The sequence below is a fragment of the Ahaetulla prasina genome, chromosome 6 (genome assembly GCF_028640845.1).
Source record: "Ahaetulla prasina isolate Xishuangbanna chromosome 6, ASM2864084v1, whole genome shotgun sequence".
NCBI lineage: Eukaryota > Metazoa > Chordata > Lepidosauria > Squamata > Colubridae > Ahaetulla > Ahaetulla prasina.
The window spans coordinates 11,721,324-11,736,687 of NC_080544.1; the positions used below are offsets into that span (position 1 = coordinate 11,721,324).

Below are 15,364 nucleotides of genomic sequence, written 5' to 3' on the forward strand. Positions count from 1 at the left end.
GGGATGTTGTTATTTATTTTACAAATAGAACAGTGAGAAATCAGATTCTGCAAGCCTCATATAAGGGGAAGAAGATTCAGGTTGCTGGTCAAGATATTTTAATATTAAAGGAAATTCCACCAAAAATGTTAAGGGCTAGGAAGGAATTTGCCTTCCTGGTGAATGAACTTAAAAAACGCCAGATTGAATATAGATGGGATATTCCAACTGGTATAATAGTATATTATGCAGGGAAAGTACACCGTCTCAATACAGTTGGAAAAGCAAGAGAATTTTATGTTGAGGCATTAAAAGTCTTCCCCCATTGGAAGCTAGAAGAAGGGAGGTTGAAGTGAAGGAAAGAGAAGTGAAGCAGGTACAAGAACAGATTGTGATGGAAGAAGATTTATTACAAGTGTTGGAAATACCTACGACGGGTTCAGATTCAAAGGAACAAAGGCTGACAAGAACTGCTGCTAAACGCAAGGAACAAGAGATGAAGGCACAACAATTACTGGCAACTACTACAACGGAAACAGTGGGAGGAGCAAGGCCTAAAGCAAAATGTGATCTGCAGCTGGTGTTCCAAAAGTTTCCTTTGGCCAATAATGGCAATTAAACTATTATCTTGGAATGTTAATGGTTTGAATTTACCACAGAAGAGAAGGAAATTATTTCATTATTTGAAACAATTTAAAAATGACATTATCTGTTTACAAGAAACACATATTAGATCTTTAGACCAGAAATATTTGATAAACTCAAAACTGGGAGTATATTTTGTTGCCTCTTCTTTGGAAAAAAAAAAGGTTTAGTTATATATATAAAGAAGGATATATCAGCAAAATTAATTGAGGTGGATAAGCAAGGAAGATATATTGCTATTGAACTTTTGCTGGAGGGAAAGAAGACATTATTAATAGGAGTTTATGCTCCGAATCAACAAGAAGAAATTTTTTTCAAGTTTTTACATAAAAGAATAGTATTTTGGGATTATAAATCATATATATTAATGGGTGATTGGAATGGTGTGTTGGATACTCAAAAAGACAAAAAAAGTTTAAGGAAGATTTCAAGCCGGTCGAAATTACCAAAGGCTTTTTTTGAAATGATGGAGGACTTGGAATTAAGAGATATTTGGAGAGAACATAATACAGAAGAGAGGGATTTTACCTTCTTTTCTGACAGGCATCAATCATTTTCAAGGATTGATTTTATTTTGATTTCTAATGATTTGTACTCCAGAGTGAAGAAGACGAAAATTTGTTCAAGAACTCTATCTGATCATAGTCCGGTTTGGATTGAATTTGATCGGGAAAAGGAGGCTAGGAGATTATGGAGGTTGAATGAGAATTTGTTTAAATATGAACAAAATGTAAATGAATGTAAAAAGCAAATGAAAGAATTTTTTATTATGAATATGAAAAAAGAGACATCTATAGAGATGATTAGCAAGGCTTATATGAGAGGAAATCTTATACAAATGAATATTAAATACAAAAATAAATTGCAGAAAAAGAAAAAGGAATGGGAAGAGGAAGAGGAAATTAAAAAGAAAGAACAGTTATTGATAAATAGCCCAGGAAATAGTAAAATAAAAGAATCAATAAATATATTAAGAGGTCAGTTTAACATGTTGATGGCAGATCAAGTAGCAATTAATTTACAATATGTAAAACATAATACGTTCCATACGTCCAACAAGCCATAATACGTCCAACAAGCCAGGAAGAGGGCTTGCCTATTTAATGAGGAAAAAACAGAAATCACGAACGATTGATAAAATAGAATATAGGGGCAAGGAAGTGTATCAAAAGAATTTGATTAAAAAAGCGTTTTTAGAGTATTATAGTAAGTTATATACTAGGGATATGATTGATGATACAGAGATAGAAAGATATTTACAACAACAAGGTATTTGTGAGCTTACAGAAAGTCAAAGGGAAGAATTGAATCAATTAATTACTTCAGAGGAAATTTTGTTAGCAATTGAGCAACTTAAAATTGGTAAAGCACCAGGTACAGATGGTTTAATTGCTGTTTATTATAAAAATTTACAAAATGAGATGGTTAAACCACTTAAAGAGTTATTTAATAAAATTCAAATGGGAGGGGATGTTCCCCCTTCATGGAGGACAGCTTTTATTTCGTTAATACCGAAGGAAGATCGAGATGGTGTTAAAGCAGAGAATTATAGGCCTATATCACTTTTAAATACTGATTACAAGATATTTGCCAAGATACTTGCTAATAGATTAATGCCAGTGATGAATCAAATAATTCATAATGATCAGTCAGGATTTATTAAGGGTAGGCAGATGAGATATAATGTGAGGCAAATTGTAAATTTACTTGAATATGAACAAAATGTAAATGAATGTAAAAAGCAAATGAAAGAATTTTTTATTATGAATATGAAAAAAGAGACATCTATAGAGATGATTAGCAAGGCTTATATGAGAGGAAATCTTATACAAATGAATATTAAATACAAAAATAAATTGCAGAAAAAGAAAAAGGAATGGGAAGAGGAAGAGGAAATTAAAAAGAAAGAACAGTTATTGATAAATAGCCCAGGAAATAGTAAAATAAAAGAATCAATAAATATATTAAGAGGTCAGTTTAACATGTTGATGGCAGATCAAGTAGCAATTAATTTACAATATGTAAAACATAATACGTTCCATCGTCAACAAGCCATGTCGTCCAACAAGTAAGGAAAAAACAGAAATCACGAACGATTGATAAAATAGAATATAGGGGCAAGGAAGTGTATCAAAAGAATTTGATTAAAAAAGCGTTTTTAGAGTATTATAGTAAGTTATATACTAGGGATATGATTGATGATACAGAGATAGAAAGATATTTACAACAACAAGGTATTTGTGAGCTTACAGAAAGTCAAAGGGAAGAATTGAATCAATTAATTACTTCAGAGGAAATTTTGTTAGCAATTGAGCAACTTAAAATTGGTAAAGCACCAGGTACAGATGGTTTAATTGCTGTTTATTATAAAAATTTACAAAATGAGATGGTTAAACCACTTAAAGAGTTATTTAATAAAATTCAAATGGGAGGGGATGTTCCCCCTTCATGGAGGACAGCTTTTATTTCGTTAATACCGAAGGAAGATCGAGATGGTATCAAAGCAGAGAATTATAGGCCTATATCACTTTTAAATACTGATTACAAGATATTTGCCAAGATACTTGCTAATAGATTAATGCCAGTGATGAATCAAATAATTCATAATGATCAATCAGGATTTATTAAGGGTAGGCAGATGAGATATAATGTGAGGCAAATTGTAAATTTACTTGAATATTTGGAACGAAACAACCAAGTCTCAGCGGCACTCTTTTTTTTGGACGCTGAAAAAGCCTTTGACAGATTGGATTGGCAGTTTTTGTTTAGAGTAATAGAAAAAATGCAATTTGGGGATTATTTTATCCATGCAATTAAAGCAATATATCAGAAGCAAACAGCACAAATAATAGTAAATGGTGGGTTAACAGAAACTTTTAAAATTGGGAAAGGGATGAGACAGGGATGCCCCCGTCTCCATTATTTTTTATTTTAACTTTAGAAATTCTTTTGAATAAAATACGTGGTTCCGATCGAATAAAGGGAATTAGAATTAAACATCAAGATTATAGGTTAAGAGCTTTTGCAGATGACTTGGTTGTTACTGTATCTCAACCAATATACTCAGCTACTGGTTTAAAAGAAATAATTGGTCAGTATGGTAAAGTATCTGGATTTAAGGTGAATCAGCAAAAGACAAAGATGATAACTAAAAATATGAATATACAACAAAAAGAAGAGTTAAAAAGAACTACGGGTTTTGAAATCGTTAAAAAGGTTAAATATTTAGGAATATATATTACAGCTTCAAATGTCAAATTATACAAAAATAATTATGAGGTATTGTGGCAGAAGGTATGGGAAGAAATGGAGAATTGGAAGAAGTTACAACTATCCTTGCTGGGAAGAATAGCGGCTATAAAAATGAATGTTTTGCCCAGGTTTCTATTTTTGTTTCAAATGATACCGGTACTTAAGAATGATATCAAATTACAGGAATGGCAAAAAGGAAGTTAATAATTTTGTATGGATGGGCAAAACACAAGAATAAAATTAAAAATAATGCAGGACACAAGGGAAAAGGGAGGTCTTAAAATGCCTAATTTAAAATTGTATTATGAAGCAGTTGTCTTATCATTAATTACTGATTGGATTAATTTAACTGAGGAAAGAGTTTTGAATATAGAAGGTTATGGTTTGTTATACGGGTGGCATGCCTATTTATTATATGATAAGAAAGTAGATAAAATATTTAAAAATAATATAATTAGAAATGCATTATTGAGGGTCTGGAGGAAATATCATTATAAATTAGATGGAAAGATTCCAATATGGGCAATCCCAAGACACATGATAGAAAATATAAATATATATCAAAAGATGGAGGTAGTTACCTATAAAGAACTCCTTTGTATGGAAAAGGGGGAATTACAATTAAAATCCAGAGAAAAGATGGGGGAAGAAGGGAAAAATTATACATGGTTTCAATATGGACAATTACAAGCTAGATGGAAATTAGATCAAAAAATAGGTATTAAGCAAACTGAGGATAATTTGTTAAAATAAATGAGAGATCAAGGTCAACAGCATATTAAGAGGTTGTATAATGTATTAGTAGAAATAGACTCAGAGACTGAATTGGTTAAGGATTGTATGATTAAGTGGGCACAAAATTTTCAGCAACCAATAATGTTGGAAACTTGGGAAAGAATTTGGGTGAGGAATGTTAAATTTACACAAGCGCAAAATACGAGAGAAAATTTTTATAAGATGTTTTATAGATGGCATTTAGACCCAAAAAAGTTGTCATGTATGTATCCTAATGTACAGGCTAAATGTTGGAGATGCGATTGTGAAGATGCCACTTATTACCATATATGGTGGACTTGTAAAAAAGTTAAAGCATTTTGGATTAAAGTATGGTGGATCATGCAGAACATTCTGAAAAAGAAGATTACGTTTACCCCACAATTCTTTCTACTAGGAATAATTATGGATTGTACAGCTATAGAGACTAAATTGATTTTGAACTTAATAACAGCCGCGAGACTTTTGATTGCTCAATATTGGAAGAAAGAAGAATTACCTACAATTGAAGAATGGACACTCAAAGTATCAAATTTGGCAGAAATGGCAAAAATTTCTGCTTACTTGAAAGACTATACACAAGAAAAATATATTTTAGAATGGAAAATGTGGATTGATTATATTCAAAATAAGTATCAGATAAAAAAAATATCGAATAGCATATGAGTAAATTTAGGAAATATTTTGTATTAAATATATTTTTGAAGGAGAGGGGAATTGAGAGTGTGATTATGTGTGGAGTGACTAGAGATTATAATTTAGGATTTATTTTGGATTATGATTGTTAGTTTTGATACCCTGCATTGGTTCTGGGAAGTAGGGGGTGGGGGGTAAGGGGAGGGAATTGGGGGGGGGTTGAGGGTAGAGGATGGAGTGATGGTTAATGTACAGGGATTATTGAAGATGTATAAATATAATTAATGTAGGGTCGGGTCTGCCCAGCTACCATTTTAGAACGGTGGGGAGGGAGAAAAGAGGAGAAAGTAGGAGGTAGGAAAGAGGAGAAGAGGGGTAGAAGAGGGAGAAGAGGAAGGAAGAGGGGTAGAAGAGGGAGAAGGAAGGTGTAGGGTGGAGGGAGGAGAGGATGTAGATAAGAGAAGGGGAGGAAGGTCTGGAAAGTAGAAGAAGGTAGAAGAGGGAAGAGAGTTAAAAGGAGGGGGTGGTGACTGGGCAAGCCCGACTAATTGTATATGACTGTACATTGGATGAGCTGTTGGATATGATTGTAAAAATAAAACTTTTTTATATATATATATAAAAAGGATGGATGGGTGGTTGTGGCAGCCGTGTAAAACGTCTTCTGGACACAGTCTGAAGTGGGAGCTCTGACACTTTCCCAAGTGTACCCCAAAGTATTGTTGGTCTCTGAGCTGCACAAGAGCTCAACAAGGAAATGTTGCTGTTGTTGTGTTTCTAAATTTTCCAAGGGGAAATAATATATACAATTCATAAACAAGCTAGTTTTTTAAACCAACTTCCAGAAAATATTCAGTGTTGGAAATTAACTCATGTGCAGGAGGTTACCAGAGGCAGTTTTCATACATATGATACGGGGCTCTCTTTCCTAAGTGGATTAGCTCAAATAGATGAAAAAAATTGATGGTCATTAAAGTTACCCAATTGATGCTTATGGTAAAAGACAATTGCATTACTGCTAATCAGATTTCCACTCCCCTGTATAAACATAATATGCAGCAGAATCATTTCCTTGCTTAAGACTATTTCATGCAGTTACATGTATCTTAACTAGCATACTTTACCTTGCCTTGATTTTTTTTTAAAGTTCACAAGCTTTCTTTGCTGGCATTCAGGAAAGGACAGGATTCAACACAGCTTCATCTTCTAGCTTTAATCACACTACAATCTAAGATTCGTCCCTGCATAATATTTTTTATTTAGAGCTGTCCCTCGTTTCTCAAATATGAACACAATGTTCTTTATGGAAGTGAGAAGGCAATGGCTCTGAGACTACGCTGAGCGAAGATTCTTCTTAAAAAGATGACTTCATTCTTTATAAGCAATGAGTGATGGGAAGGGAGGGAGGGAGGGTGGATATGGGACATTTATTGCAAGGGGAAATCAAAGAGAGCTGCCAAAGCCATTGAAAATGAAGTGACCTTTGACACTAAAATATGTATGTGGCTATACCCCCTAACAAATGTTTAAGGGAGACTCATCAAAACTGGGGTCCCCAACACGCCCTCTCCTCGTCTCCCTGGCATTTTCAAGTTCTTTTAAAGACAACTAGGCCTCTGGGCAGAAGAAAAGCCCTCCAGTGTCCTCCCTCCAGGGATACGTCTGGCTCCAGTTCCCTCCATGGGTCTTTCCGAGAAGGCAGAACCATCTAGGAAAGAAGGGTTAGGGTTAGGGTGAGAAAGAAGGGTTAGGGTTAGGGCTACGGCAGAAGAGATCTGAGTCGGGATCCATCAGGGAAAGAAAAGCGCAGGGTGGGATCAGCCGATCGGTGTCCCTGTTTCCTTGGTTCAGCAACGGCTGCGCTGGGCTGGGCTTGGATTTGCCTTGTGTGTTGCCTAAGTCTGCACCATTGTGTACTGTGTGCTTTTAGTCTGCTTTGTAGGCCTTTCTTCTGAGCATCCACAGCTTCCCAGAAATATCCACTGAGCATCACAGGGGGCTAATAACACCTACTCACCAAGCGACATCGATTTGTGTTTTTGCATGTTTTGCAATTATTGTGCGAATGTGCAAGTCTCACAGAGGGTGGCCGTTTTAGCAGCCTTCTCAAAAACCCCAAACGCTGCTCCTTCGTTTCAAATGCTGTGGGGACTCTCAATCCAAGAGAAATTTTGGAGAACCACAAACCGAATAAAAATCCTTAACACAATCTCCAAAACCCCCACCTGGCTATCCAGAAGCTCTGCAGTAAACAAAGTCAAAATAATTCAGATTCTGCTACATAAAATTCAGCAGGGTTAAACACTTAAGGGTTTCTTTTTTTTAAAAAAAAAAACTCTCCTGATCAGTTGCTGTCAACAGCACGTAAGAAGGATGACAGAAGCACCTCAAGTTTAAGGAAAATAAAATACTTAACATTATTAACCTTTTGTAGCAAGGGTCTCCTCTTTTGATAAGACAGATGGATACCCCCGTCATCAGACATATTACTTTTTACTGAATAGGTACACCTTTTGAAGTGGCTATTTTATTGTTTACAATGACTCTTATACCATAGATTTAAAAAGTTATTTTCACAACAACTGGTCTCCAAGTAAAAACCAAACAAATGTGAAAGCTTTAAGCTTCCCAAGCAAAGTGTACATTTTTTTTTGTTGTTTACATTTATACCCCGCCCTTCTCCGAAGACTCAGGGCGGCTTACAGTGTATAAGGCAATAGTCTCATTCTATTTGTATATTTTTTACAAAGTCAACTTATTGCCCCCCCAACAATCTGGGTCCTCATTTTACCTACCTTATAAAGGATGGAAGGCTGAGTCAATCTTGGGCCGGGCTTGAACCTGCAGTAATTGCAGGCTTCTGTGTTCTTAATAACAGGCCTTACCAGCCTGAGCTATCCGGCCCCATAGACATTAAATGTCTATGGAGATTCTCAAGTCATCCAGGTCATGGTTGTCCCTTCTTCAAGAGGCAACTGGATTTTCTTTGATTTTCTTTGAAGACGTTTCACTTCTCAGTTCCCCACCATCCAATCAGAGCTGAAGAAGCTTCTTGGATAAGAAGCAAAACTTCTTCAAAGAAAAATAAAGCCTCTTGAAAAAAGTACCTTTGGGACAAGGGTATATTAAATTCATTCTTTTTTTTTTCTGTTTGGAAAAAGATTAGCAGTTAAATGGCTAGCTCAGGTAATTAATTTAGAAGGGCATATTCTAAAAGATATCAAATACAAAGATATCCAAGGCAAGATCAACTATTTCTGAGATAGAATGTAATTTCAACCAACAATATAGATGTTTAAAAAAAATGAGTAACAGCAAGTTGTGCAATAAACACAAAATGCAATCTAAATCCACGGTGTTTCTACCCCTTCAGAAGTGTCCTTGGATGCTTCTATTTATCTCATGAAGACCACCTCAGAACCAAATAAATAAAAGTTCTAATGGGAAAAGACAATTCAGATATGAATCTAATTCCTCCTACTTCCTGACCTTCAGCCAAGTGACTTCTTTTATAATCAGATATTCTGGAGAATACAGGCAGTCCTCGACTTACGACCACAATTGAGCCCAACATTTCTGCTACTAAGCAAGACAGCTGTTAAGTCAGTTTGCACTGTTTTGCAACCTTTCCTGGCCCTAGTTGTTATGTCAGTAACAGGGTGGTTGAGCGAAGCCGGCTTTCCCGTTGTCAGAAGATTCCTAAAGGGGATCGTGTGGCCCCAGAACACCACATCCGACTTAAGTACATGCCAGTTGCCAAGTGGCTGGATTTTGATCACGTGACCCTGGGGATGCTGCAGTGGTCCCAAGTGTGAAAAACGGTCTCAAGTCCCTTCCCCACCCCCATTATAATTTTGAACAGTCACTAAATGAATGCTCTGATAAGTCAAGGACCACCTGTAACCAGAGGAAGCCATGAGGCACCATGCAGAGAATTCCAGTCAGGTGAAACCCTGGAGTGTTTTCCGAGGGGAGCGGCACTCTACCTGTTGAAGTTAATGTCCGGATAGCTTGAATACTCCGATTTCATCTTGGCGTTGCGCCGAGGAAAAGTGCAGAAGAAGGCATTGGCTAGCAAACTGGCCGTCTGTTCTTGGGACATTGTGACCGAGTGGTTCATTTTCTGCTTTAGAAGAGGGATTGGCTGAAAGAAAAACAAAACAAGACGGGTCTAGGGAGGGTCTCCACCATCCAGGTCTTGGTTGTCCCAAAAGGGACAACCTTTTCCAAAAGGCAACTGAGTTTTCTTGTTTTTTTTCCCCCCTTGAAAACATGTTGCTTCTCAACCAAGAAACTTCTTCAGTTCTTTTTGGATGAGAAGCAAAACTTCTTCAAAGAAAAATAAAGCCTCTTGAAAAAAGTACCTTTGGGACAAGGGTATATTAAATTCATTCTTTTTTTTTTCTGTTTGGAAAAAGATTAGCAGTTAAATGGCTAGCTCAGGTAATTAATTTAGAAGGGCATATTCTAAAAGATATCAAATACAAAGATATCCAAGGCAAGATCAACTATTTCTGAGATAGAATGTAATTTCAACCAACAATATAGATGTTTAAAAAAAATGAGTAACAGCAAGTTGTGCAATAAACACAAAATGCAATCTAAATCCACGGTGTTTCTACCCCTTCAGAAGTGTCCTTGGATGCTTCTATTTATCTCATGAAGACCACCTCAGAACCAAATAAATAAAAGTTCTAATGGGAAAAGACAATTCAGATATGAATCTAATTCCTCCTACTTCCTGACCTTCAGCCAAGTGACTTCTTTTATAATCAGATATTCTGGAGAATACAGGCAGTCCTCGACTTACGACCACAATTGAGCCCAACATTTCTGCTACTAAGCAAGACAGCTGTTAAGTCAGTTTGCACTGTTTTGCAACCTTTCCTGGCCCTAGTTGTTATGTCAGTAACAGGGTGGTTGAGCGAAGCCGGCTTTCCCGTTGTCAGAAGATTCCTAAAGGGGATCGTGGCCCCAGAACACCACATCCGACTTAAGTACATGCCAGTTGCCAAGTGGCTGGATTTTGATCACGTGACCCTGGGGATGCTGCAGTGGTCCCAAGTGTGAAAACGGTCTCAAGTCCTTCCCACCCCATTATAATTTTGAACAGTCACTAAATGAATGCTCTGATAAGTCAAGGACCACCTGTAACCAGAGGAAGCCATGAGGCACCATGCAGAGAATTCCAGTCAGGTGAAACCCTGGAGTGTTTTCCGAGGGGAGCGGCACTCTACCTGTTGAAGTTAATGTCCGGATAGCTTGAATACTCCGATTTCATCTTGGCGTTGCGCCGAGGAAAAGTGCAGAAGAAGGCATTGGCTAGCAAACTGGCCGTCTGTTCTTGGGACATTGTGACCGAGTGGTTCATTTTCTGCTTTAGAAGAGGGATTGGCTGAAAGAAAAACAAAACAAGACGGGTCTAGGGAGGGTCTCCACCATCCAGGTCTTGGTTGTCCCAAAAGGGACAACCTTTTCCAAAAGGCAACTGAGTTTTCTTGTTTTTTTTCCCCCCTTGAAAACATGTTGCTTCTCAACCAAGAAACTTCTTCAGTTCTTTTTGGATGAGAGGCAAAACATTTGCAAGGAAAAAAACAAAAAAGAAACCAAGGAAGTTCATTCACCTTTTGGAAAAACCCCTTGGGAAAAGAAGACAAAATATCATCGCTTTAGAAATTCAGAACAGAAAGCAAGAACAAAATTGTGCTTGCCAATTTAGAGGCACTGGTAGTTCCTTAAATCAGCATCAGGCCCCAAAGTCAAGAGTTGTTTATCCAAGCTGATTGGGACAAGAGCCTTGTTTGACAAACTGCAGACTTCAATCAATAACAACAAGAAGACAAACAAAACATCCAGGTCTTGAAGACAAGAAAGGGGGAACAGGGGGAAGGTGAAGAAGCCAGGAAGGAAAAAGAAAGCAGGAAGGGGTGGCATTAATTGTGCTTAGCAGGCTGGCTCTCATGCCGTTCAGCAAAGGGCAATCACAGGCAATCACATCGCAACAGCTGTGAGACAAGGCGCCATGATGAGACACCAAACAACACAACTACGTTAGAAGGACTGATGTGTTCCTTTGGTTGATTGCCTTCTTTAAATGGGGAAGAAAATTACGGTTCAAGAAAAAAATAAATGGCAAACCAACAAGCTTCCACCAAGGCATCATTATTGTCTGGTTGTTTTACAAATGAGCTTAACCTCAACAAAATTTACGGTCAGCAGCCCCCAAATAGGGAATACTCTGAGGTCGGGTTTTTTCTTATGCAGCTCCTTAAGAAGAAACTGTTTAAAACTTTCATGCAGAAGTAACTGTTAAGAACAGGGTAAACAGCAGAATTCTGGAGGAGATGCAGATTCTCGAAATGTGAGGGCATCCTTAGTTAAACATTCTCTTTCCTAAATTCAAGGGAAAGGATGATGGGCTTACTGGGGCTCTTTGCATTCATAAATTCAGAGGTCCTGTTTTTTCAGGATGATGATTGGAGGTAATCAGCAATTTCTGGTTCAAACTCTTAGTTCTAGGCTGCTGCTGATTCATAGCAGGACCTCTGAATTTTCTAAGTTCTGCTGAAATGGGTCGTTTTTCCCTTTGGGAAACAAATGGAAGCCAAGCAAGCCCCTACCGGGGAGATAGGAATTGTATAATTATTACCAAACTACTTGATGATGTTTAAAGCAAGGATGAAGCAAGGTTCGTTTAGTAACTGCTGCAAAAAAGGTTATAGAATCAGGGTGGTCACATAATCAGCCTGTTTTACAACCATTGCAACATACAGTACAGGTAGTCCTCGACTTACAACATTTCATTTAGAGGCCATTCCAAGTCACAACGGGACTGAAAAATAACTTACAGCCGTTTTCACGTTAAACCATTGCAGCAGCCTCAAAATGTGATCAAAATTCAGACACTTGGCAACTGACTCGTATTTATGACGGTTGCAGTGTCCTGGGATCACGTGATCCCCTTTCGGGATCTTCTGACAAGCAAAGTTAGCGGGGAAGCCACATTCCCTTAACAATTGGGTTACTAACTTCACAACAGCAGTGATTCACTTAGCAACTGTGGCAACAAAGGTTGTAAAATGGGGCAAAGCTCACTTGACCACAGAAATTTTGGGCTCCACTGTGGTCATAAGTCGAGAACTACCTGGATAATTGTAATAAACAGAATCCCTTATGTCTGTATGTCGAGAACTACACGTACAGCAAATTGATGATGAGGGGACTGGAGGCTAAAACATAGGAAGAACGGTTGCTGGAAGTGGGTATGTCTAGTCTAGTGAAAAAACAGGACTCGGGATGACATGATAGCAGGCATTCCAGTATTTGAGGGGCTGCCACAAAGAAGAGGGGGTCAACCTATTCTCCAAAGCAGTGGGTGGAAATTAATCAAGGAGAGAAGCAACCTGGAACTAAGGAGGAATTTCCTGACAGTTAGAACAATCAATAAGTGGAACAACTTGCCTCCAGAAATTGTGGGTGCTGGAAGTTTTTAAGAAGCAGTTGGACATCTACCTATCTGACATGGTACAGGGCAGTGATGGCTAACCTTTTTGCCATCGCGTGCCAGGAGGGGAAGGGCGGGGGGGGGGTGTCACATGCGCGTGTGCCCACACCCATAATTTTATGTGCCCTCCCCCCCCCCAGCTCCCTCGACTCCTAGCACGCGATGGCCTGGTAGGCCCGTTTTTCTCTCTCTCACCTGGCTCCAGAGCCTTCCTAAGAGCCGGGGGGAGGGCCAAAGCGGCCTTCCCCACCCACCCCCAGGTCCTCCTGAGGCTGAAAATGGCCCATTTGTCAACTTCCGGTCCCACTGGAAGTTGGCGAATGGGCTGTTTTTGGCCTTGTGAGGACCTCCAGGGGTGGGGAAGGCTGTTTTCGCACCCCACCCCACCCCACCCCCCAGTCTCCTAGAGAGGCTCTGGAGTCAGGTGAAAGAGAAAAACGGGCCTTCCCCACCACCCCACGAGGCTCTCCAGAGACAAGAAACAGCCCGTTCCCCTACTTCTGGTGGGCCCAGAAGGCCCGACAATACAGAGCTGAGCTCGTGTGCCCACTGATATGGCTACGCGTACCGCTTGTGGCAACCGTGCCATAGGTTCACCATCACGGGTATAGGGTCCCCTGCCTGAGCTGGGGGTGGACTAGAAGACCTCCAAGGTCCCCTCCAATTCTATTATTCTGTTCTATTCTATTCTGCATTCCTTTCCTTTCCGTTCCACATGCCAACTCATCCTGCATTTCATCCTGTCCTGTCCTGTCCCCACTTCAGAGAAGACTTTTCAGACATGCAGACTCACCTGGGTGCAGATGGTGGGCAGAGAGAGCGCCAGTTTCACCATGTCAGGCAGAATGGACTGAAAAAGATGCTGGGCCTCAGCGTCTTCCAGCACCTGGAGTAAAAAAACAGAGGAAAAATTCTGACGTCAGGATCGGGGTGAACTAAATCAGGATCTCTGCTCAGTGTGTTTTCAGGTGATTTGGGAGGCCTCTTTTTTAAAAAAACTGGAGATCTGGACACACACAAAAAATAAGGTCACTGATGTTTTTCAAGGAATCTCTCCGTCCAGCCGAAGGGATTTATTGCTGCACATCAAATACAGGCAGCCCTCAACTTACAACCGGTCGTTTAGTTACAACATCACCAGAAAAAAAATGACTTAGGACCGTTTTTCACACGGTCCACGGACCGTTACAGCATCCCCCACCCCCACCCCCACTTACACACTCGGCAACCGACTCATACTTATGACAGTCACAGTGTCCTGGGCTCACGGGATCCCCTTTTGCAGCCTTCTGGCAGAGCAAGTCCATGGGAAAGGAGGATTCACTCCACAGGCCCCGTCACTAACTTAAGAAGTGCAAGGATTCACTTAACGACGGTGGCAAGGAAGATGGTAAAATGGGGCAAAGCTCACTGGACAACTGTCTCAGTTAGAGAAAGAAATTTGGGTTAAAGGACTACTTGTTTCTGACTCTCCCATCTATTTGAGTCATGTGCACATTGCCAGTTGGGTGGGAAAGTAATATTTAAAAACCCTGGTAGAAATAGGCCACTGAATCTGTTTCAAAGCAGTTTAAAGCAGGGGGGGGGGAAAGAGAGAGAGAAAGAGACTGAGACAACCAGAGCACAAAGATTAGGTCCAGAGTTGAACATTTTAAACAGGCCACCTAAGATTGGGACAAGCAAGTCCATGGGAAAGGAGGATTCACTCCACAGGCCCGTCACTAACTTAAGAAGTACAAGGATTCACTGAACAAGAAAGGCTGTAAAATGGGGCAAAGCTCACTTAACAACTGTTTCGCTTAGAGGTACAAATTTTGGATGCAGAAATTTGGTGGTAATTTGAGGGCCACCTGTAATCAAATCCAGACCCTTAAATTCCTACAAGGGGATCCCTGAATTATTAAGCACCTATGTGAATCGATGAGCTAAATTTTGAAAAGTTTCTCAAGGAGTTCAACAGGTTTCCATTTTTTCATTTCTCAATTAATGGCCACACATTGCGACCATATATTCACAAGGCGGCTTCACGAATTGAGGGCCATCAAATTTTATCCTCTTCACTTTTTCCTCCCATGTGCTCTGCATTTCCAAACTGTAATGCGTGTGAAATGTCACAGGTTGAACTTGGATTTTAGGAAGTGACTTCAAACCAGCGCATGTAAAATTAACTCAAAAGGTGACATTTGACCTTAAGCATCCAGAAGACTGGCAGATCTTGATAGTGCTGCTCGCCTGGCTCTTTGGAAACTGACAGGTGAGGCTTTTTCTGACTGCCACGTATCCCATAACCTTCCTCACCTGATGACAGATTCTGGCACTGGGCTCTGTTACATCTGTCAGTTTTTCTATCTTTTCCTGATGCAGAGAATAAATAGACCCAGAGCACCAAAGATTGAGCTGTACTGCCTCTGCCCTGTTCCTTTTCAAGCAATTTTTAAAAAACCAAAAAAAATAAACCCATGGGGTTTTGTCCATTTATTAGCAACAAACGACTGCACGAACTGGCAAACTCTTTATTAGCCCAGAATTAAATGCAATTTGTTGGAAAAATCCTGAAGTGCTCAGAATACGTGA

General features: G+C 39.3%; 1 protein-coding gene across 1 annotated transcript in view; it reads right to left on the minus strand.

Moving 5' to 3' along the window:
* The window catches only part of PARG (poly(ADP-ribose) glycohydrolase), an 81,628-nt gene that overhangs the window by 41,055 nt on the left and 25,209 nt on the right, over positions 1 to 15,364 (minus strand). Inside the window, exons 8-9 of the mRNA XM_058188731.1 lie at positions 13,584 to 13,676; positions 10,524 to 10,681 (exon numbers count right to left, since the gene is read on the minus strand). Of these exons, the coding sequence (XP_058044714.1) occupies positions 10,524 to 10,681; positions 13,584 to 13,676 (251 nt within the window). The remainder of the gene's footprint in view (positions 1 to 10,523; positions 10,682 to 13,583; positions 13,677 to 15,364) is intronic.